Here is a 23,673-nt window from a genome sequence, read left to right on the forward strand (position 1 = left end):
AAGCGTACACAACTTATAAAATTCAATTAGAATCAAACAATATAGAGTACAACAATTTGTCATAATAAATACGACACATTGTATATAATTGATACATTGTATATAATTGATACATCATTCTTATGTAAGTCACTAAAGCTTCATATTTCATTTCGCAAGATATACATATAATATCTTATATTGTCATCAATGAATATGATAAAATATCAATTTATCTTATTTACGGAGCCATATAACTTTTCAATAAATGATTGAGACCATTTATGTTTCAACGCATATCTCATTTTATTTTGTAAATTTTAGACATATGATTGATTATCTTGTTCAATCCATAGTTCAATTTAAGATCTCGAATTTCCTTCTGATTTTCTGTTTCTTTGGTTTCAAGAATTTTCTCAAATCAATACAAAAAAATTGAATTCTTGAACCAAAAGCTATTTGAATGGACTTCTTTAAATTCATGCGTACAACATAATCTTCGCAATTCACAATTATAAAACCCTTGCATATTGCACAGAAAAATTAACATATTTCTAGTCCTTCTATCAAATGATTCGAAAGATCATCAAATTTAATAAATATATTAAAAAAATCAATTAATAGAATCTATAAGCGATATCATAACGTCATGCATATATTGTGCATAAAAACCCCCAAACTCAGACATGCTAGTTCACATACATTTATGGAGAATGACATCAAAGAGACGCATACATCCAATCTGCTGTGTCTCAATCATACACATGTCCAGTGAGTTCTTGAAACTTTCTACAGTATAACTCCTGGAACAAATTACTGCTTCCAGAGACTCCAAAATCGGTTGAATAAATTTTCTTGGGAATTTAACTTCTGAAGCATTTGATCTGAGTAAGGGATTTTCGATCCCTTTATCATTTTTCTTCCTCCATCCATCAATTAAGATTCAGAAACAGCCCACAGAACCGCATCATGAGTCGTCGTTTTTTTTTTCTTGAGATATTTATAATTTGAAGTCATTCATATTTGTGGTCAACACATATTCAAATTGCAAACCAAAAAAGAAATAATAGTCAATTTGTTTTAAGATTTTTGGTGGGGATTATCCTTCAACATTTTTGACTGGATCTGCAATATGAAGATGATCATACTCAGAAAGAATGCTAGCAAATTTTAAACCGATGCAACAGAAAATTTGTTTTTCCTTAAGATGAATTTGTTCCGCATATGGTGCTCATGGGATATGACAATTGTCTCCAAAAATACAATGACTTCCAATTTGTGATTATAGCACTTGCAGGCGCTCGACCTTGGGAATTGCAGGGGCACAAAAGAGACACCTAGGCCGCTCCCCTGCTGCTTGGGAGCTTTGGTTTTCTCTTCAATGCTTTTATTTAGAGTTTTTTTTATGTCTTTTCTTAATTTTCTTTCATTAAACTTGAAATATTCAACAATACATTATACATACATAGAAATGTAGAAGGAAAGTGATCGTCTTACACGTTGGGTAAGTGTAGAGCTTAAAAGTCAGTACTAAGGAAAACCACAGAGATAATTAAAGGCACGTGATAAATGAGCATCGACTTTGGATACAACTCGAACACACAGTACCCCAAGTTATATAACGTGAGGTTGATCGATTTATCTCAAGACTGGTTATTTTGAGTCACTCCAAAAGGCTTTTCAGATTATGAACAAAATCATCCATGTAAGAATTCTCAAGCCCTTTGTCAGCAAGAAATCTCTCCACTTACCATGGTTGGCCCTTGTTTCTTTCCCAATCTCACTCTGGTCGTCCATAACCAATTGTATGGTCTTCATCACGTCCTCTTTCGAGAACATTCCATCTTCCTCTCCTTTCTTAACCTCCACCCCAACCCTCAAATCTCCCTCCATGAATCTTGCGTTGATGACTTGGTCACCCACATGGGGCAGCAGCACCAACTGGCATTCGTTCACCATTGCCTCGGATAATGAACCGGACCCGCAATGCGTGACGAAGCATCCGACTGAAGGGTGTGATAGAATAAGCTGCTGTTGTACCCAACCTCCATGAATTACGCCTCTCGTCTCAGTTCTGAGCTTGAAGCCTTCCGGCAATGCTTCTTCTACTGTGTCGGACCCTCCGGGTGGTTTCAGTGCAGCAAGAAATGGAAATCCCGTGAGTTCTAGTCCCAAGACCAGTTCTTGAAATTGGTCCATTTTCAGCCTGGCTTCGCTGCCGAATGCACAGAAGATTACTGATTTGGGTTCGAATTGATCCAACCATTTTTTCCATTTCTCGTCTAGATTTTCCGTTGGTGGCTCAGGTAACACGGGGCCTGCTAGAAAAATCGGTTTCTTGTATCTTTTTTCAAGAAACTCGCAGTATGACCCTTCCATTTCTCTGCATGATTTAAATCCGAATGCATCACATTCAGAATTCGACATAATCATGCGTTGCACGAAGTTCATATCACATGCATGCTCTTTCCAACTGTTGATTCGTTTCAGTGACCGCGCTTCATGAGGGTAAAGCTTGATTGCTGATGGAGGGAAACCAGCGGGCGGTCCCAAAAAAGCATCGGCATTCGACTCCTCGCGAAGAAGGTACCCCATAGAAGCAGGGCTTATGATGCAATAGTGAATGGACTTAATGCCTAATCCCCTAGCCAAAGCAGGTAACCAATGCGTGAAATCGAAGAAAACGAATTGGGGTTTGATTTCTTTGAGTAAAGATTCAACAGAGGGTTCCGTGAGATCCATTGCGTGCCTGAGAAGCGAACCCAACGGAAAAGGAATGTCTGCCGTGGTTTCGGCTCCTTCAGGGAGCCCTTCGACATGAGGTATCGTGATCGATATGAAGCTTATGAGATTCGGGTGGAGATTGAATTGGTGTAATTTGGACTGTGTTCTTGGTGGGACGATTAAGAAGATTTTGTGGCCTCTTTCTGCTAGTTTGTTGGAGACGTGAAGAAATGTTGTGAGGTGCCCCATGGCCAGCCAGGGGTACATCACAATCCTGAGGTTCTTTTCACCCATTTCGGTCAAGAAAATATCTTTCAACAGATTTTCTAATACAGAGAGGCCGGGATCAAACACAATACACATACCAAAGTACCCAAAAATCTTGGTACTGATCGAAGTTGGGGGAGGTTTCAGAGATTTGGCCGCAGTTCTCAATGAAATGGTATCCTTACGTTAAAAAACGTTTGTTGCCAATAACGTATTCTCTTTTACCGATATTTGAGCTATGCTCAAAGAAATAGATCGAGAGAAGAAAGATACAGGAAGACAGCATTAAGAAATGTATTATTCTTTTCCGAATATGTATACCTTTGAGATCCTATTTATTTTGTCTTTGATATTCTATCGTCCACAAACGAAAGGTACGTAGATGCTACACCGGATGAAGATCACCCGATAACTCCCACAGCCAACCCCCTCTCTTATTGATGATACATGGCGAGGTCATTATTTGAAAAAGTATTCTTATAAAAGAATTCGTTGTACTAAATTTTTATACCAAAGAGCTCATTTGATCACATGATATTTAGGAGTCCTATTTGCACTTCAACAGTGTTAATAACAAGGTACCCTTTTTTTCCAACGAAAATGTCCAATTTTAGATTTTGGTCAATTACTTATTTAATTTTTGGTTAAATTGTTGACGTGACATTGAACATCTCAACGATTTTCGAAAAATCATGTCAGCATTTTACTTTATCATGTCAGTTTTCATGTGAATATGACTAAAAACCCACAAAATTGAAGTTATTTACACCCAAATCGAAATTTGAAACTTTAAATTTACCAAAAACCTAAAATTGGAAGGAAAAAAAAATAGTGCATTGACAATTATTTGAAGGCCTGACAATATTAAAATCATGGATGACCCAAATAAAAAATCTATCTCACAAAATATAACATATGAGATCGTCTCACACAAATTTTGTTTATTTTATGAAATATGATAGTGTACTCAAATCGCAATATCCCAACTGACCAGCCATAGGGAACCTGATTGGGTGCTATGAAATGAATGGGCCCTAATAAATGCCAAACCCCCTCTCTCTCTCGTCCATGCTCTTATTTTCTGCCGTTCATTCATTCCTATTTACTAGGAAAGAGACACAATGTTTTGTATGAGAAATATATGGGCCAAAAAAATATATATATATATGAACCAAAACCGATGTAAAAATCAGTGTTTTGGAAATAATCATTCATACAACACTATCGATTGCAAAAAAACATAACTAAGCAATGATTTTTCCTTTTCATCCAAACCATTTTAACTCCTGATTCCTTCATTTGATTCGATGTCAATCTTTTTCTTTGAGTAAATGCATCTATTTTATTGTCATCTTCGATATCAATGATTTCGTATGTAGTTTGTTCTAATACCTACACATCATCTTCCTTATTTTTAGTTTTCGGTGAATTTTTTTTCCCCTTTTCGATCCTGACAACTGAGATTGAAAAGAAATGCATGCTCTTTTATTTGGTTGTCAAGAGCAAAGTGAATTTTTATTTTCATCATGTTGATGTTATCATTTACTTTCATTAGACCATTTAATGATCAATAAATTTAGAAACTAGACATTTAGATTTAAAATTACAATTATATTTATGTATTCTTTATTGAGCAATTCAATGTGTTCCTTCACCGAACAACTAATAAAATCTGAAGTCTGGCTTTCAAATAATGTAAGCTTTGATGATGTGCAATTATTAGCCGAGCCCTATAGAGATTCACTTGAAGTATAAGTATATAGCTGAACACAATTAAAACGATTTATAATATTATTTTACCTTTGCAGTGTTTGAACAGGTTGTTTTGTGCAATTTGCACAACTGATTACATATGTTGTTTTAATTGTTGCTTTGAGACAATTGGTACATGCTTCATACCATCGTTTTGATTTATTTTCAATCTCACATATAGTTACTTTAAAATTGTAATACATGTCCTGTAAAAAAGAATAAAACTTTTAATGTTTATGTTGATGACCTGAATTCATTTACGTGACATTTAATTTATTTATATATTTACACCACTATCTTACTTAAATTGATTTTTGAAACCAAATACTGGGTTTTAGTACTGTTTGTACATGCTTTAAAGAATTATTATTATCCAACAACTGCCCAAGTTTGATTTCCTCGCATTTCTTAATTAGTTTTTTAGCGCACCGTGAATTCAAACTCAGTTTCCTTGCAATATTTTTCCAACCTATGCCAAAAATATTTTGTTTAGTAGCAGAAAATAATTTTTTAGTGCCAAAAAGAACGATGATTTTGTATGTACCCTAAGTTTATTTTTCTACTTCGCTGCATTTTGGGTTTTGCAGAATTCCCGTTGTCAATGTTGACAACAACCGAGGAAATCTTGGANATATACTCATTTTAAGATTATAGAAAGCCGTGATTGAGTTTTGAATACGATTTTCTTACATAAGTTGTCCTTCATTTAATGCAAGATCGTCCTACAAGTTGATTGTGATAGTTTGTAGCCTTCAAGAAACAAAATTTTGAAATAATTGTCGAATTAGGTCGTTAGATTCTACAGACTTACATTGTGTTCATCAGAATTGTTGAGAGAAAGAGTTGCTGCAAAAAAAAAGAGTCAACTATGTTGGAAAATGGACCTACACTTGATATTACAGTCATTTAAGATCAAGCGGGAGTAGATCCAAATTTTGATCACCTACTGAAGATAATTTAGTTGATGAAGATGATGATTTATATTAAGTGAAGATGATGATCAGAGAAGAAAAACAATCAACTTTTGTGTGGGAATAATTACATCACAGCAGATTGTGTCACATGAGTTGTGATACTGCCAAAGAAGTTTAAAATGATGGAAGAGGAGAGTGGGAAGCTAGTGCCCGAAGAATCAGTGCAAAAAAAGGCCATACAAGCAAACTCCTCAAAGGAAATCCAGGAGTGATTATCAAAGAAAATCACTCACACATGCCTAAACAAGCGATACTCGAGAAACTTACACCAACCATGATCGAGCACATAATATCGTTGTACATAAAAGCCCACGTGAATGGGAAGCCAGTGTCTAGGGTGTTAATCTACAATGGCTCAGCAATGAATGTCTTGCCAACAAGGATGTTATGTAGTTTGGGCAAACTGAAAAAGACTTAATCCCCACATAAGTTTATATTACTGCATTTACAGGGGATACCACCAAGACCATCGGTGCATTCCCCGCTGATGTTACTGTGGGATTATGTCGTCTTTGTGTGTGTTTTTCATAGTAAACTCATCTGCCATCTTCCAAGCATTGTTAGGGAGAGATTATATCTATGCAAATCAGTGCATCATATCATCGATGTACCAACTACTATTATTTTGGAAAGTGGATGACGTGGAAATTTTAGAAGCTGGTAGATAGCCTTTTCAATTCAGTGCAAGTGCAGTTGAAGCATATACTACAATGAGGATTTTGTGCCCATCAAAGTTCGTAGCAAGAGTAAGAAAAGAAGTCTGGTGTACATGCAAACACCAACTCCAAGCTTAGTGTTGGAAATATCCTCAAGCCTATTATTATGGTACCGCCTAGGCCGATAATTTAGTCGTTGATCGAGAAATTTGATGATGGAGTTCAATCAGAAGGAAAAAGAGGTAGTTGCAGTCTCTATGTGGAAGGTACATGTGCAACAAATACTGAAAAAACTAGAAGATGAAGGAGCATGAGACACCCATGGAACTGAGGTTTTCTAAGAGGAAGAATATAAAGAATATGAACTCCAAGTTGATGAGTTGTTGATGGCGTCATCTCAAATTGAAGATGGCCAACATGATGTACAAGATCCGTTAGAAGAAATCAATTTGGGGAAACATGAGGCTAAAATGGTATATATAAGTAAGTTGCTGAAAGAAAGGATGAAGTAAGATTTTGCCAGCTTATTAAGGGAGTACAAATATTGTTTCGTATAGGATTATGATGAAATGTTAGGGTTAGACAGGGGATTGGTAGAACAATGACTCCTAATCAAATAGGGTTTTAAACCATTTCAACAGCCTCCTCTTCGCATGTCAAAAGATATTGAGTTAAAATTGAAAGAAGAAGTCTAGAAACTGTTAAATGTCAAGTTTTGTAAAACCAATTAGATCTACTAAATGGCTTTCGAACATTGTGTCATGAAAAAGAATGATAAGATCAAAATATGCATCGAATTTCGAGATTTGAACCGTGCAACCCCAAGAATGTATACGTGATGCCTATAGTTGATATGTTGATCAATTCTGTAGCTAGGCATGAGTTTTTATCTTTCATGGATGGATTCTCGGGTTATAATCAGATCAAGATAGTAGAGACAGATATATCTAAGACGACATTTAGATGTCTAGGTGCTGTTGGTACGTTTGAGTGGCTAGCAATGCCATTCGAGCTGAAAAATGCGAGTGTCGTGTATCAAAGAGCTATGAATTTGATCTTTCACGATATGATAGGACATGATGTTGAAGTTTATATAGACGATATCGTTTTTGTTACTTAGTTTGATAAGTGTTTTGTATGTACTTTGTTTACTCACTTTGTTAAGGAGGTTAGCTTTTCTTTATTTACTAGTATTAGTTTTTGTAAACTGAAAAGTTTTTCTAGTGAGTTTTTTTGTTTTGAGCCACTGCACATATGTTTTTTGATGGCTTTCAATTATTAATTCACATTTGAATGGTCGAAACCTTCGATTCTCTATTTTTTAACCGAATATTAGGAAACTTTAATGTTTTGAATTTAGTTCGAATGAAGTATATTCAAGTCCCAACTCGATTCAGAACTCGAAATTTTTTATTTTTTTTGCTCGAGTTCGGCTCGAAAGAACCTTCGATTTCAAGTTTGGTTTGAAATCGCCGAACCTATTCGTGATTTATTCGAATTATTGCTTTGATAATAAGGTTCGATATGAAATCAAAAGCTTAAAACGTCTAAAAGACTCATGTGTATATATATTTAATATAACCATATTATATTAATAAAATATTAAAACTGTGAGCAGCTCACGAACTATCACACAAAATAATTTTAACTCTTGTTCGACTTGAAAAAAATTCAAACATGAACTCATATCCTCTAAATATTACCAAGTACTCTATTTCTTTAATTTATTTCATTTTCGAATACACATACACACACATATATAATTAATTAATTTCATTATTTATTATTTAACTAAATTTAATTAATTCGCTAAACATGACACAATTACATGCGTATTCGATTCGATATATTTAAAACAATACATTTATTTTGTCATCAAATTGCAAACAAGAGACAACATTAATCACACAGACATAAAATATAAATCAAGACAAACATAAACGACACATATGATTTAAAGAAAAACACACAAATTAACCATTAAAATTATTAATATTTCGAATTACTCTACTCCTTCTACAAACGGGACTTCTACACCGTTTGGACAGTTCCTCGGAGGAACTTCACCATCCGGATCCAACCTTCCACCATACTAGTTTACTCTCATTATTGCAATGAATTAAAAATGTGTTTATCTTTATTGTTTTTTTTAGGTGATATGTCACTTAGTATTGTCTACTTTTTTATGCCTAAAAATATCACATCTTTATCAATTTAAATTAAGTTGATAATAAATGTTTGTAATAAATTGTGATTTGTATTTCTTTGTAATTAAATTGTTCATTAGTTCCATTAGGTAACTATTAAAAATAATAAATTATAATTAATTCATTAGAAAACTAAGACAATTAAAATAAAATTTTCAGAATTAAATAATTCAAAATAAAAAATGGACCAAAAAATTATTTAACATTAAAAACAATTTAAAAAATTCGAAATAAAAAATTGGCCAAAAAATTTAATAAAACTACGAAAAACTAAAGTGCAATTTTTAGAATGCCAATTTTGTAATTATTTCTTTTTCCTACTCAATCCTCTATATGAATAATGGTACTCCGTAAATAGAATATCACTATTGCATACTATAAAATGGAGGAGAGAAATAGAGCATAGTTGGAGAAGATTTCCTCCTTTATAATGGAGGAGAGGTGGTTGGAAATGCCCTAAGATCAACTCTAACTTATTACGCTATTTTGGTGTAACATTAACTTCATAATAGTGTAATCTCAATACCAAATATAAAACTCATATCTAACCCATCAACTCTAAATTCTAGACTGAAAACATATTCTCAGAATACTCTCTATTATTTTGTTTACAATAAATAATTTATTTCACAAAGTATTTTTAAACACAATAATTAAAATATCAATAATATCTAAAATAAGTTATATAATTATTTATAGAAATTTTAAATATATATATAATTTTATTGAAATAATCTAATATTATTGAAACTTAAAATCAACACACATTATCATTAATCATTACAACAAATAAATTATAATACAAAAATTAAAATAAATAAATAAATTGACGCTATTGCTACAGTGTTGCACCACTTTGCACCAATCTAGCGCTGAAAATAACACTGACTTGGGACATCTCCAACCTTGATTAGTTGGTTCACGCCATTTTGGCACAAAATTAAAATAAATCAAATAGATGGGTTGAAGAACGGTTCAAAAAATAAAATAAATTTAAATAAATCAAATAAAAAAAATTTCGAGAACATTTTTTTTTAGAGTAAGATTTGAAGTAGAGAGGTTGGAGATGAATATTATATTTGATACAGAAATTGCACTATTTTAAAATAGAGTTGCTTTAAAATTGAGTTTTGGGTTGAAAATTGTCTTAAAACAAAGAATCCAACGCTATTTTAGTGTTAGATAACTCAATTCAAACACACGATAATAGTGACATGGAAACCAATACTCCGATACCCAAGAGTGACGGATGCAAAAATATTTGAAATTTCACATTCATGAAACTAATCTAAATAGTCATTTATATCTTATATATGCCAAAACAATCCCGTTTATTATTTGCATACTTTTTTTTACAATTTTTTCTCTAAAAAAAACTCTATTGAGATTAAAAAAAAATATTTGTGGAATGGTTCCACGAATCAATTTTATGAGACATATCTTCTATTTGGGTCATTCATAAAAAATATTAATTTCTATGTCAAAAATATTATTTATTATTATAAATATAAACAGAGTTGACTCAACCGTCTCACAAAAAATACTAATAAAATAATATAATAAATTAGAATTTCTATGATTTATTTAAATTATTAAAATATATTTCATATTCATGGGTTACAACTAGACAATAATTGTTAATTTAAAAACTACCATCAACGACTGATGACCAAACAGGCAGGCAACTCGAGAAGCTATCTGCGAACAACTTCGAGTGACTCTTATCCAAATTGGTGACGTTACAGCACGTCACCAACAGTATCCATGACGTCGTAAGCAACGTCATGATTGATGACAGTTTGGACATGGAAATTCTCTATTCCTCAACCTAAATTGCAAAATCAATTTATTTTTTCCGAAATTTAAATAGTGAAAATTAATGAATTTTTTTCAATTAGTGTTGACGTGAATATTTAATAAAAATTAGAAATCCAATTTGTGATTCAATATATCGTTAAAACCCTACTGACAACATTTTCATGGTTTATATATTTCTAAAATTTAGACATACGAAACTATGTCGAAAGTTCAAAAACATTTTAAAAAAAATCATGTTTCTTTCTCACTCAATTTCTGTGAGACTTTCCAGTAAACAAAACTATTCAAAAATTTTAACGTGCTATATGGGAAAGAAGTAAAAACAATATATGTTCTTTTTTTTATTACGTAAACTGAAATTATAATATCATTTGATCATTTATATATACTAATATAATAAAAATAGATGTATTTAATATAAAGTAAAGTGTATATAATGCTGTTAAAAAATAATTTTTTTGTGCCCGAGAGCCATCGGTCTAACGTTTTAAGGATGTTGATTGTGTACGATATTTCATGATAAATATCTCATATCAATTGAATTTATTTTTAGAAGTTATATGTATGAATTTGAACAAGGATTGAGTGAGGTCAAAATCTCAATCTTTAATATAATATTAGAGACAGTTCTAGATCCACAATAATTGCACGTTAGATTGCCCTATGGGTAACTTGATAATTTATTGTAAACTCTATGTTCTAGTTGTTCATACTCAACTCCAAAAACTAGTTAAAGTGATAGGATTGTTAAAGTGTATATATATGTGACTTTCAGAGATTTTATTCAATCGATGTGAGAAATTATTTAATATTTTTATGTATGAATTTGAAATTAGAAATTTTAAACATATAACAAAAAATTTATTGATTTGTTTAGGTAATTATTCAATTCAAATGCAACATTATGTTGCATTTGTATTTGAGAATTTGAATTTCATAGATCATATTAAAAAATGATTTGAAGTTACTTCATGTTTAGATAAATTTGAAACTTACCATAATGACTTAAAAGATAATTAGTTTGATATGTGAAATATATTGTCAAAATGAATTTATCTATACAAATCAATGTATTTGAAATACTTATTTTCAAATCTATTAACTCAAATGTAACTAAACTTATTTTCCGAATCTAATACTGAGTATTGCTTGTTAATTTTACATAAAAATTCTCATGAGACGGTCTTATAGGTCATTTTTGTGAAGCAAATATTCTATTTGAATTATTAATGAAAAAATATTATTTTTTATACCAAAATTATTATTTTTTTATTATAAATATGATCAGCATTGACCGATACCAGGCTCATATAAAATCTACTCTTGATTTTTTTGTGTATTAATATATCAAAGTAACCTACTTACCAATTACCATGGTAAGTTAATGATGTCAATTCTATAATAATTGTTCCTTTGCAAGCTCATATATACATGATCACCCCCACCACACAGCTATCCATATCCCCTCTGCCACAATATCATCAAGCCATGGAACAAACACTCTCACACAGACTATTGTTTCCCACAACCGCCGCCTCCGCCGATGGCACATCAAATCCTTCGCCAGCAGCGGCCGGTTCAGGCGGTGAGGAGATAAACACGGATAGAATTAGAAATCTGGTGGCCGAGAATGCGGTGGTGGTATTTGCCAGAAAGGACTGCTGCATGTGCCACGTAATCAAGCTTTTGCTGCATGGACACGGAGTCAAACCCACGATATTTGAAGTTGACGAGCGGAATGAAGCCGCCGTGATCTACAAGCTGTTCAAACTTATCGGCGCAGTGGGAACCGGAAACGCCGCGACCGCATCCGAGACGCAGTTGCCGGCGGTTTTTGTCGGGGGGAAATTGATCGGCGGGCTGGAGAAAATAATAGGCGCCCATATTTCTGGAGAATTGGTGCCTAAATTAAAGGAAGCTAGAGCTCTATGGCTTTGACTCTTTCCATTTAAGTGAAAAATTTAAGATCATTTGTTGATTTTGAAGAAGTCTGAATTAAATTGAAGGGAGAAGAATAATCGGCACTAGTGGGCCTCATTTAGGTTTTGGATGTTAACGCCTGATTGATTCATGTTATCGAGTTTGCTATATTCATGGTAAATGTCTTCACTCTGCAAGATATGTTCATTTTATATTAATTAAATTAATAGAATGTTTATATATAAATTAATTAAAACATTTATTGACTTTCAAAAGTTAAAAATTCACTTCTTTTTAAAATCTCTCTTTATTATCATAAACCTCTTCCTCTTCAACAACTTTTGTATGATCTCACTTTCAAATTTAATTTATATTAATGTAATATTTAAATAATATTTAAATTTTATTACATGAATTCTTATGAAATTAATAATTTGACAAAAACAAAGTAAAAAATTGTAAAAATTAGCATGTACGGGTAGTTTGGATAATTTGAAAATGAAATTTAATGAAAATACATACCTCATTTTTTTAATCATTTCACAAGGATGGAGATGCACACGAAGTTGTTCCTCTGTCATTTTTGTCGTATCTCTCATAAGCATAGCGTACTCATGTTTGAAGACTTCAGATTTCTTGTTTTGCATTAGCAGAATTCAAATCCTCTTATTTATCCAATATTTGGTGAGTGATAGTTGTCCACATTGGTTGGATAATATATATGAGACTTGCATATATGGGCTTGGACAATCCTCCTCTCTTGAAATGGCTTTTGGTATTGAGTTAGGTCCAAGTTCCAATCTTTTAACAGTGATAACAATATAAATTTTCCCAATATTTTCTACATACTTTCTTTCATCTCTTCTAATATTGTAAATTTGGCTTTACCCTGCCTCTTAGCTGCCTTTTGGACGAGTGCGGACTTCGTAGTCATCCACATCAACACTCGTGTCTGGATTAGAAGATGATGTGTGTACTCCTGATTCATATGTCCTTGACTCTTTTATGAAATGATGGTCTCCTGATTGTGGAGCGTGCTTCTCACATTTTCTGAGAATTCTCCAAACATGTTCGTACTTGAAAGGTTTGTTCTTTTTATCACTCATCCACTCTTCATGTGCCGTGGTTAGTATATCATCGTCGCTTCGACTTGTTGCACGGTTGTTGAGCCACTTATTACGGATTCCACTAAACTCACTCACCAACCTTTGAAAGTTAAAGAAATGTGATTTTATCTACTTCAATTGTCTCTATTCAGTTCCAGCAAACCGATGTTCATTGTACTCTTCGGTAACACGTTTCCTGAAAGCTTCCTTTTTTGTGCATTTTCTCAATCACTAGATCGGTGCTTACAGTGATCCATGACCTTCCAAGCACCTTGTCTTCTTTAATTGACCAAGCAATCTTCTTCTTCTTTCGATCATCTTCTTCATATCTTGTCTATGTGTTCTTGTCAAGTGTAATGTTATCGAGACAAAATGCAGACGAATCTGGTTGAAATTGAGACTCTGGTATAGAAGATAGCGTTGCAGACTCCTTCTCGGTGCCAACAACCTCTAAACTAGCACTTCTTGATTCGATCTGAAGGAATGTGGATGCTTCTGGATTATGAAAATTATAAGGGGATGAGGAAATTGATTGCCTCATCATCGAAAATATTCGTGAGGATACATAATATATGGATCTCGATAGACATTATTCGGTTTTATTAAAAATTTTGGAGGAATCTAAAAATTACAAACATATGGAATATTTGAAAAAAAAATTTTGAGAGTACTGGGTAGGACGAATGTTGGAATTTTGAGAAGATGAATTTTCAGTATTTTAATATTTCAAAAAATTCATAAAAGATATGTTGTAATTTTCATCCATGTTGGATAAAATTATGAAGATATGATAAAAATGTACGAAAATGTGGAGTGATATCTTATGAAATTGATAAAGAAAATGAAGGATTGAGAAGGGTATTTATAGGGGGAAAATAGTTTTTATAAAATTAAAATTTGAAATTGTAGATAAGATTCAGAACGGCTAAATGGCCAAAACGGGTACAAAAAGATATAAAGATATAAAGAAAACCAAACATTACATAAATAAAATTAAAAACAAAACAAAAAAATTAAATAAAAATAAAACTCCATTTTTCGCTCAACAATATTACATACATCCATTTTTCGCTTAACGGCTAAATGGCCAAGACGGACGCGTCCCCAGAGGGTAGTACGTTGAACTCTCCATTTTTCGCTTAACATTATTTTTTAAAAATAAAAAAATAAACAGTTCCCCAGATGTTGGCACCGTTTTGACGTGCTATCGTTGAGCTACCAAACTTAATATCCTACTTCCAAATATAACGAGTGTAATGATGAGTAGGGTCGAATGACTCGAATCCGCAAAGAACGGGAGATTTATTTCTTTCAATAATAAAAATAAATAAAAAGAAGGATTTTGTTGGATAAATATTAATTAAATAAAATATTAAAAATAAGATTAACAAGCAATGAAGGATAATGGATTTAAATATAATTAAATAAATATTTCAATACGAGTGGATTCTGATTCAAGAGAGTTCTAATATTCGATTCTATCATTGTTCATCGATTAACATTTGATTTATTCATGCATTTACAAACAATTAACCTTAGGGTTGTAGGGATAGCAACAAAAACCTTTCTTTTCCTAATTTAATTGACTAAACTCAGCATCCAGTTAAAACTTATTAATAACTAACTGGACACGAACACAATAGCGTTTCATATTAATTAAAAATAACATTTTTGTTTTGTGAAAACTGTTAATCCTAAATCTAAAAACAAAGATAACTAAAATTGATAGGTCTAGTTTCATTGATTTATTTAGACTAAATATGTTATGGTAGCACAACACATTTAATCTATTGCTACTCACATTCCAATCATTCATGATAATTACGGATCAATGACTTCAAGAATAACAGTAAAAATTCATGCATCAAATTAATTTGTCAGATTAGTTGACATACAAATTTCATAGAATTAAATATAAATCAACAAATACTTGAAACAAACAAGAATCTTAAATTAAGCACAAAAATCTCACGCTGATAAAATTGAAATAACAGAGTTTTCCCTTGAATAAAAAATAAGAACTTAGCCAAGCATGACTCTGTTTATAATCTCCATGAAAATAGATAAAAACAAAGAAAAGAAAACTAATAGAATCGTGGAGAAAATTGGAGATAAAATCCCTCGCCTTCCTCTTGCTCTTCAACTCGTGACATGGTGTAAGGATTCTTTCAATTCTTTTATGTGCGCCTTCTGACTCTTCACGTTTTGATATGGTTATTGGGTTAAGGAGAAAAGTCCATCAAAATTAAGTAAAACTTAATGTTCAAAAACATACTACCAAATATATGATAGTGTTTTTATGGAATAAAACTCTATCTTATCTTTATTTTCCCAATAAGAAAAATATCTCTCCAATTAATTTTCACAAATCAAATATCAGAATTTTGAGTCTAAAATCTTATATTATCTTTACATTTTCGAAATTTGGACTCATTTTTGTCTGCATTTGAAGAGCAGTCACAAGGCGTGATCACGCCTTGCAGAAAGTCCACTTATGAAATTTTTCTGCTTCAAGTCCTCCACAAGGTTCATATTGACAACTTTAATTGTGATATAAAATGTGAGACCCCGAGACTAAACACTGATAAAATAGCTTTGATGGTATTTTGGTAAATAAGTTGAAAAATATTCAATTTATTTTGATGTCATTTTCGTAGATAAGTTGAAAAATAATGAATTAATTTTAAGGGCAAAATAGTAATTAGTGTCATATCTTTTTCATATGAAGTTCAAATGATTTGAGATTTAGATATAATATAGAAAACTCAAAGATATAGAAGTTTCATGTTTTGAGTTTTGAAAAATTGGATTGTTTGACTAGTCCAAAGAGATATACCGGTGTTAAAGAGTTAAATAGTATAAATATATTATATTATATTATTTTATTAATATAATAATAATATAATATTTAAAAAAAATAAAAAAAAATTTGATAAATATCAAACCTACTGTAAACGTTTCAGAAAGTCAGAGAGGAGAGAGGAGAGAGGAGAAGAAATAGGGTTTTCGATTTTTCTTTTCGATCTTGCGACTTATCGGTTTATCCAATCGACGAATCGACTTCATATCTGAGATCGTTGACACGAGGTCTTCGATTTGAGGTATAAATTTTATATTTTTGGTGATGTTTGAAATTCGTCGATTTTTGGAATAAATCCGATAAATTGTTAAATCATACATAAATTGAAGATTGTTGAATAGTGTATGATTTTAACGAAGTAGAGAAGATTATAGTGATGTTATTTTGAATTATTCCTAATTTATTATAATTAGGGAATTTTAATCGTTGGATTGAGATTGAAGAATTATTTGTCAGTTATTATTAATTTTGATAAATATATGCGGTAGAATAACCGACAAGAAACTAAGTTTTGAAGTCGGAATTGAATTATGCTATGATTTGAATTTGATATGAATTTTAAAGTTTCAAAAGATATTTGAAACCTCTATTGTTGATATTGAATGAAATTATGGATTGAAAAGAATGTGTTATTGATGTAGATAGAGTTTCTATACTGAAATCTTAAAGCTACATCGACTGGAACGAAGAATTGAGGTATGTTGCGACCGGGTAACATACGACAGGTATCTGTATTATATGATATATGTTTGATTGATTGGATTGAGATACCATGTCTATATGCCTTATTTGTTGAGTTTATGTGGCATACATGACATGCACGTTGAGCTATGATCCTTGGATACCCTGATATGATTTGATTTGATTCTGGGGTTTGTGAACACGATGCTATGTTTGGTATTACATGACCCTTAAAGCATAGACATTAGTGGCCCCGATGATTTGATTGAGATTTGGGATTTGATGGCGCTTTGTCGACGCTATCATACGATTATCCCTGATTGAGGTCGGTGTGCCAGCTCGAGCATTGATTTGATAGCGATTCGATTGATTCTGACATGTGCTCAGTGGATGGGCATTTGACCTGATATCTCCACGACATACATGCATTGCATATCATATATCATTGTTTAGATATCTGTAGTATATATTGTGGTTGCTTCAGACTGAGCTTTGCTCACCCCAGACGGGGCTGTTGTTGTCTTTGTATGTGGACAATGACAGTACACTCCAGGATATCAGGAGACCGGAGATGGTACTTCTGGAGGGAGTCACAGTTTGAGCTGAGGTTTATGTTTTCCCGGTATATATATGTATCTATATACCGGGGCATGTCCCGAGGATATGATTTGTTGTTGCATGAGTTGTTTTGATTATGTGTGGGCAGGTTTTATGATGTGAGATGAAATACTATTTTTAGTATTCAAATAATATATTTTGGGCTCATTGTACAGAAATTTTAAACTCGTTTTCCGCTGTAATTAATTAACCCTAATCAAATTGCATTGTAATAACGATTAGGAGCTAAGGGCCCCACATAAAATCACCTTCTTTAGCTCATATTTATCCCAAAAGCAGAAAATTTCTTCCTACAATAAATAACACAAAAGTGCATCAGTTAAACACGTCAGAAGTGGCGAAAATGAGAAATATGACAACAAAAATACAGATTATTACGAGCCTATCACGTTTTATAAAAAATATTAAAAACCCACCCCTGCAATGGGGGTGAGTTCACAGCGGCAATGCTTATGTCCTAATGAGAATGACAAAAACTTGTGAGTGACGGTCTCACGGGTCATATTTTGTGAGACGGATCTATTATTTGGGTCATCCATGAAAAAGTATTACTTTTTATTGTGAATATCGGTAGGGTTGACCCGTCTCACAGATAAAGATTCGTTAGACCGTCTCACAAGAGACCTACTCAATGAGAATATAACACCAAATGTTATTGATGTGAATGACATTATCTCAACACTCTGGGAAAAAATGAAAAAAATTAAAATAAATAAACAAACATGTTGGACTAGAACTAAAATTTGGCTACATAATAAAAAAATTTATTTATCAATATATTTGATTAGTTCTATATATATAAATTAAAATTTTCATCCCTAAATTTTAATTATATTAATGGAAGAAAAGTTTTCGAAACGCCCTGTTGTATGCTCTCCTATGTATTGGAATATATAGAATGACTATTTCTAAAATTAAACACATAGTACGTCAATTGGTTATAATTTATTCTATTTATTTTTGGTATGTGCATTGTGCTCGGTGGAGAAGATTATGCAAAACAAAGCAATTTGGTGGATTGAGATTTCATAGTCTCTGCGAATTTCATCGGGCACTTCTTGCTAAACAGGTTTGGAGAATAATTTGTGATCACTTATCGCTCATGTCACAAGTTCTTAAATCGAGATACTTTAAGCATGCTGATATTCTTGAAGCAAAGCTAGGATCCAAGCCTCCTTACATTTGGCGATCTATATTTTGGAGCAAAAACCTTATTAAAAGTGGTATCATGTGGCGTGTAGGTAATGATCATATTAAGGCTCTCTCAGATAACTGGATCCCGCAGTTGGCCAATGGATGGAGCTCTCATTGTGGGTTGGATGAGGCACTAATGGTAAAAGATCTAATCTCCCATGATCGTGAGTGGAAAGATGACGTAGTAAGGAAGATGTTTCCGTTATTTGAGGTTGAGTAAATTCTTGATATTCCATTAAGAGGGCATTTATCAGAGGATATTCGGTTTTGGAAGTGGGATTTAAATGAAAAGTATTCTGTCAAGTCAGGTTATCTTCTTCAAATCGGATGTTTCACAACCCCTAATACACATTCGGCGAATCATATGGACAAATGGTGGAATATGATACAGAACTTAAATATCCCACAGAAAGTATGGATTTTCTACTGGCGAGTGTGCAGTGAGTTTTACTCGTCTGAGTTGAGCCTGTATCAATGCCTTACCATCCTTAATTATGGCTGCCCTTTATGCGGATCCTTAGAAGCCTCTCAACTGAACATTGTTTGATTTTCTGCCCAAAGCACGTGAAGCATGGAAAGGTACTCATTTCTGGTATCTACTGAATCGAATGGATTTTATGTTACGTAGTTTGGTTATGAACGATAAGTTATGTAAATCTGAGTTTGAGTTGTTTGTCATGAATTTATGGGCTATCTGGAAAGATTTGTGCAGTATGAAACACAATTCCCAGCCAAGAAATCATAAGATTTAATTACATTGGGCTGCAACATTTCTTGAAGAATTCAGGGAGGCTCGAAATATGTTTGTATCTCAGCCTTGTAATCGAAAATGTGATAAATGTACAGAAGTTGTTCAAACCACTAGTGGGACAATTCATATTGGATATAGATGCTGGATATCGAGATCATTTGGGACGGTCAGTGGTTAAAGATTACTTTGATTGGATTTGTGTTGCTTTAGCTTGTGGAATTCGACATCTAGGCTCCGTTCTAGCTGCTGAAATTACCATCATTCTTCATGAATTATTGTGTTGTTAACACAATCTTATTTTAATAATGTGTGGGTCTTCTCGGACTCCGTCAATTCGGTTCAAAGGATTTTCTTCATCGGAGGTTTTGTCTTCTCTTCCGAAGGTTTTATTAATTTTTATGTATTAGAACTTCTTAAATTTGGAAGTGTCATTAAAATTTGTCATGCAAGTAGATATGCGAATAAGGTGGCACATGGCCTTCGCAGTTTGCTCTGTCTAACCATGTGTTCTGGGTGATAACTCTTACCCATCGTGATTGATAGATATATCTGTTTCTAAGTTAACTAATACATAATTTGGTTTTTCCTATAAAAAAATTATAAAGTCATGTCCAATAATAATGTCAACTTTTTTGGGAGAAATAATTTTTCGATAATTATCGCGACACATAAAAGTAAGTCAAAAAACTTAAATTATGTGTGTAAAATAGTAGACGAAATATAAATTTATTATATTTAATTAATATTTTATTTTTAAATTTTAAAATATATTGAAAAAATTATTACTAAGATTATAATATCATGAATGATAAATTAAAATATGAATTATTATAAATAATTATTTATTTTTTTTAATTGACGGCTATATTTATGGGATAAAATTTAAAAATAACGTGAATAATTTTATGTAAATCTAAAATGGTTCAACCGACCACATCAAACTTTACGTGACAGATGTATTATGTGAAACCTTTTATTATATTATTTCAACCTCCACTAACATTCATCGACAACTTGCAGTTAGACAGCACCACATGCTGTGACATAGACCTGACCTCAGGTGAACATTTTATTATTATTATTATTATTTTTTATATTTCTTAAACTATGGGTTGATGAGGGCTCGAACTTGAGCCACTTACAGGAAAAACACTATAACATATTGTACAAAATTTTATATGACCACATTTGTGAGCAAAGTTGTTGGTGAGGATTTCTCATTAACACTTTTATCAGATCTGTAATTTGAATATGGTAAGGATCAAAAATTAAATTGAAAAAAGAAAGAAAGAGAATGATGTAGTTTAATTATAGTTGTCAAAAGCTTTCTATATAAATTTGGGTAAGCACAACCTTCTCAATTCTAAGCGACACATCAAGATTTTATTTCGTTTGGATTTAAGAGCACTTGCCTAAAGCTTTTAAAGTCTTCCATCTTCTTATAAACTTATAAGTCCAAAGTTCAAGATTTCAGCATCTTGCTAAATTTGGAATATTTAAGCATTATTATTTAAAGAACTCAAAACTTAAAGAAATTCTAAGCAATACGAACTTGTAAATCCAAATTTCACATTTTAAATCTTGCTAAGTTTAGACTTAATTGTTATTGTTTACAGAATTCAAACTCTATACATTATTATCAAATTTGACAACATTGTATTTTCCAAGTTTATAACTCACTTGTCGTTGAATTGATATAGAAACTATCAAGTTTCCCAAATTTTAAGCCTCATAACTTAGCAATCTGAATTAAAGATTTTAAAATATCTTGCAAATTTATATTTAAGTGTGTTTGCTTACAAAATTTAAAACGTGGAATCTCGAATTTTATTCACAATTTGAATTTTAAGAGTAAAAACTTATAAAACCTAATTCGATATTTAATATATAGCAAATTAGAAGTTTTAAGCGTACACATCTTATAAAATTCAATTAGTATCAAACAACATACATTACAACAATCTGTCACAATATATACAAACACGTCTATAATTGATACGTTATTCTTAAGTCCATCAGAAGCAGCTAAAGCTTCATTTTTCAATTCGCAAGACATATATCTCAATCTTGTATTGTCAATGAATATGATGAAATATTATTTTATCATATTTAAAGAGCTATATAACATTTCAATAAATGGATCGAGATCATTATGTTTCAACACATATCTTATTTGATGATGTAAAATTTTAGACATACGATTGATTATATTTTTCAATCCATAGTCTAAATTTAAGATATCGAGTCTCATTCCGATTTTTTGTTTCTTTATAGTTTCTAGAATCTTCTTAAAAACAATAAATAAAGTATTGAATTCTTGAGCCAATGAACTATTTGAATGGACTTGTTCATATTCATGCATTAGCATAATCCTCGAGGTCTATAATTTTCAATCTTTGTATACTGGAGAGAAAAATCAACATATTTCTAGTTCTTCAATAAAAAAAATTCGAAAAAAATGTCACATTTGAGGATTATAACAAAAAGAAGCAATGAAAATTTTCAAAACCCGATATTTGAAATCCAGAGAATCACAAATCTTCGTATTTTTGTGAGACCGCATAATTTGAACCCTTTGTTTTCAAATTATATCAACATTAATTCATTATATTTTATAGAAGTTTTGATAGACAAAAATTTTTTTGGCCAAATTGAAAGACATTTCAGTTGTGATTCTTGAATCTGATATCTTGTTACAAACTCAACTTTTCTCTTATAGGCAAGAAACTATCGGCCAGCCATTATAAGGATTTGAATTGTGTGGACTTGGTTTTTTTTTTAAATAACTGGAAAATGATGGTATTAGGGATGTTCAACTACGGTTAAGTTTGGTTTTAGATAAAAATTCGAGCTAAACTATATTTTGTAGGTTATACAAAATTTTAAATCAAAACAAACCAAACCATTAAATTTTTATAACAAAACCATCTCATTCCGTGAATTTCAATTTAGTCTGGTTGGATAACTAATTTTATGTTTCACGGTGAATTGCTGTGTGAGATGTATTGATTTGGAAAAATTAGCAAGTCGCATTTGATAGAAGTTGAGTGAATATTTTATTTGATTGTTAATTAAAATGACTATAGATAAAACTATATATTAAAATAACGATGAAAATTACATAATTTTGTAACTTATGAAGAAACCTAAAATTTTAGGGTTATATTTATGTTTATTTTAACTAAAATATATAATAAATAATTTCTCAACGTAATTAAACTGTTACAAAGCTTACTTATAATAAAATATTAACTAGAAATTAAATAAAATAGACCCACTAAACTAAAGTTTAAAAATTTATCTCATGATTTTTATATTAGTATAATCAGTTTAGTTTCACTTATTTTTATTCAAAACTTGAACAAAACAAATTTTCACAGTTCGGTTGATTTTAAAACCAATCCCAAATCGTGATTGTTTGATAGTTTGGCTTACAGGTTGATTGAATTTTTTAACATCCTCGTCTGTAATACATGATTGAAAAGTGAATATAAATTTTATAATTTAAAAATAATATATTTTACAAATAAAAATAGTCAAAAACTTGTATGAGACGGTCTCATGGATCGTATTTTGTGAGACGGATCTCTTATTTGGGTCATCCATGAAAAATATTATTTTTTATGGTAAAAATATTATTTTTTATTGTGCTATCGTTAGGGTTAACCCGTTTCACAGATAAAGATTCGTGAGACCGTCTCACAAAAAACCTACTCATAAAAATAAAAAAAAACAAGTCATAATAATATTACAATACGCAAAAAAATAGATATAAACTGAGTGAGTTTGGCAAGAGGCAATAGTCAAAAGAACCAATCTCATAAACAATTTTCTCACTCTTATTATTATTCCCTAAAAAACACACTTATTAAAATGTTGGATCATCATATTATAAGTTTCCTCACTCAGTTTCAAAGATTTCAGTTTACCCGCATTCGGTTAACCAGAATCAGTTTACACCAGCATACAAAACTGAACACAATAATGTACGATACAAAGCTGATTGCAACACTGTATGGTTGTCGGAAATTTGTTGACATGGACTAAAAAACAAGTCAATAGACACCTTTCTTTGAAACATTTCTTTTTATTTCAGGAACTATATATAGAGAAGAAATCCAACTGAACAACAAAGGATTCCAATTATTGAGAAAGATAAATAATCA

The 23,673-nt window shown here is 31.6% G+C and overlaps 2 protein-coding genes across 2 annotated transcripts; one reads left to right on the plus strand and one right to left on the minus strand.

The window, feature by feature from the left end:
* Positions 1-1,477: 1,477 nt before the first annotated feature.
* On the minus strand, positions 1,478-3,219 carry LOC140986184 (cyanidin 3-O-galactoside 2''-O-xylosyltransferase FGGT1-like). The gene is given in 2 exon segments (XM_073454285.1): positions 1,478-1,710; positions 1,713-3,219. Coding segments are annotated over 2 exon segments (1,422 nt in total). The 5' UTR covers positions 3,067-3,219; the 3' UTR covers positions 1,478-1,642.
* Positions 3,220-11,865: 8,646 nt separating this feature from the next.
* On the plus strand, positions 11,866-12,315 carry LOC140973737 (monothiol glutaredoxin-S4-like). The gene has a single exon (XM_073436808.1). The coding sequence runs from the start codon at positions 11,866-11,868 to the stop codon at positions 12,313-12,315; it is 450 nt and encodes a 149-aa protein (XP_073292909.1).
* Positions 12,316-23,673: the final 11,358 nt, after the last annotated feature.

The sequence above is a fragment of the Primulina huaijiensis genome, chromosome 1 (genome assembly GCF_012295235.1).
Source record: "Primulina huaijiensis isolate GDHJ02 chromosome 1, ASM1229523v2, whole genome shotgun sequence".
NCBI lineage: Eukaryota > Viridiplantae > Streptophyta > Magnoliopsida > Lamiales > Gesneriaceae > Primulina > Primulina huaijiensis.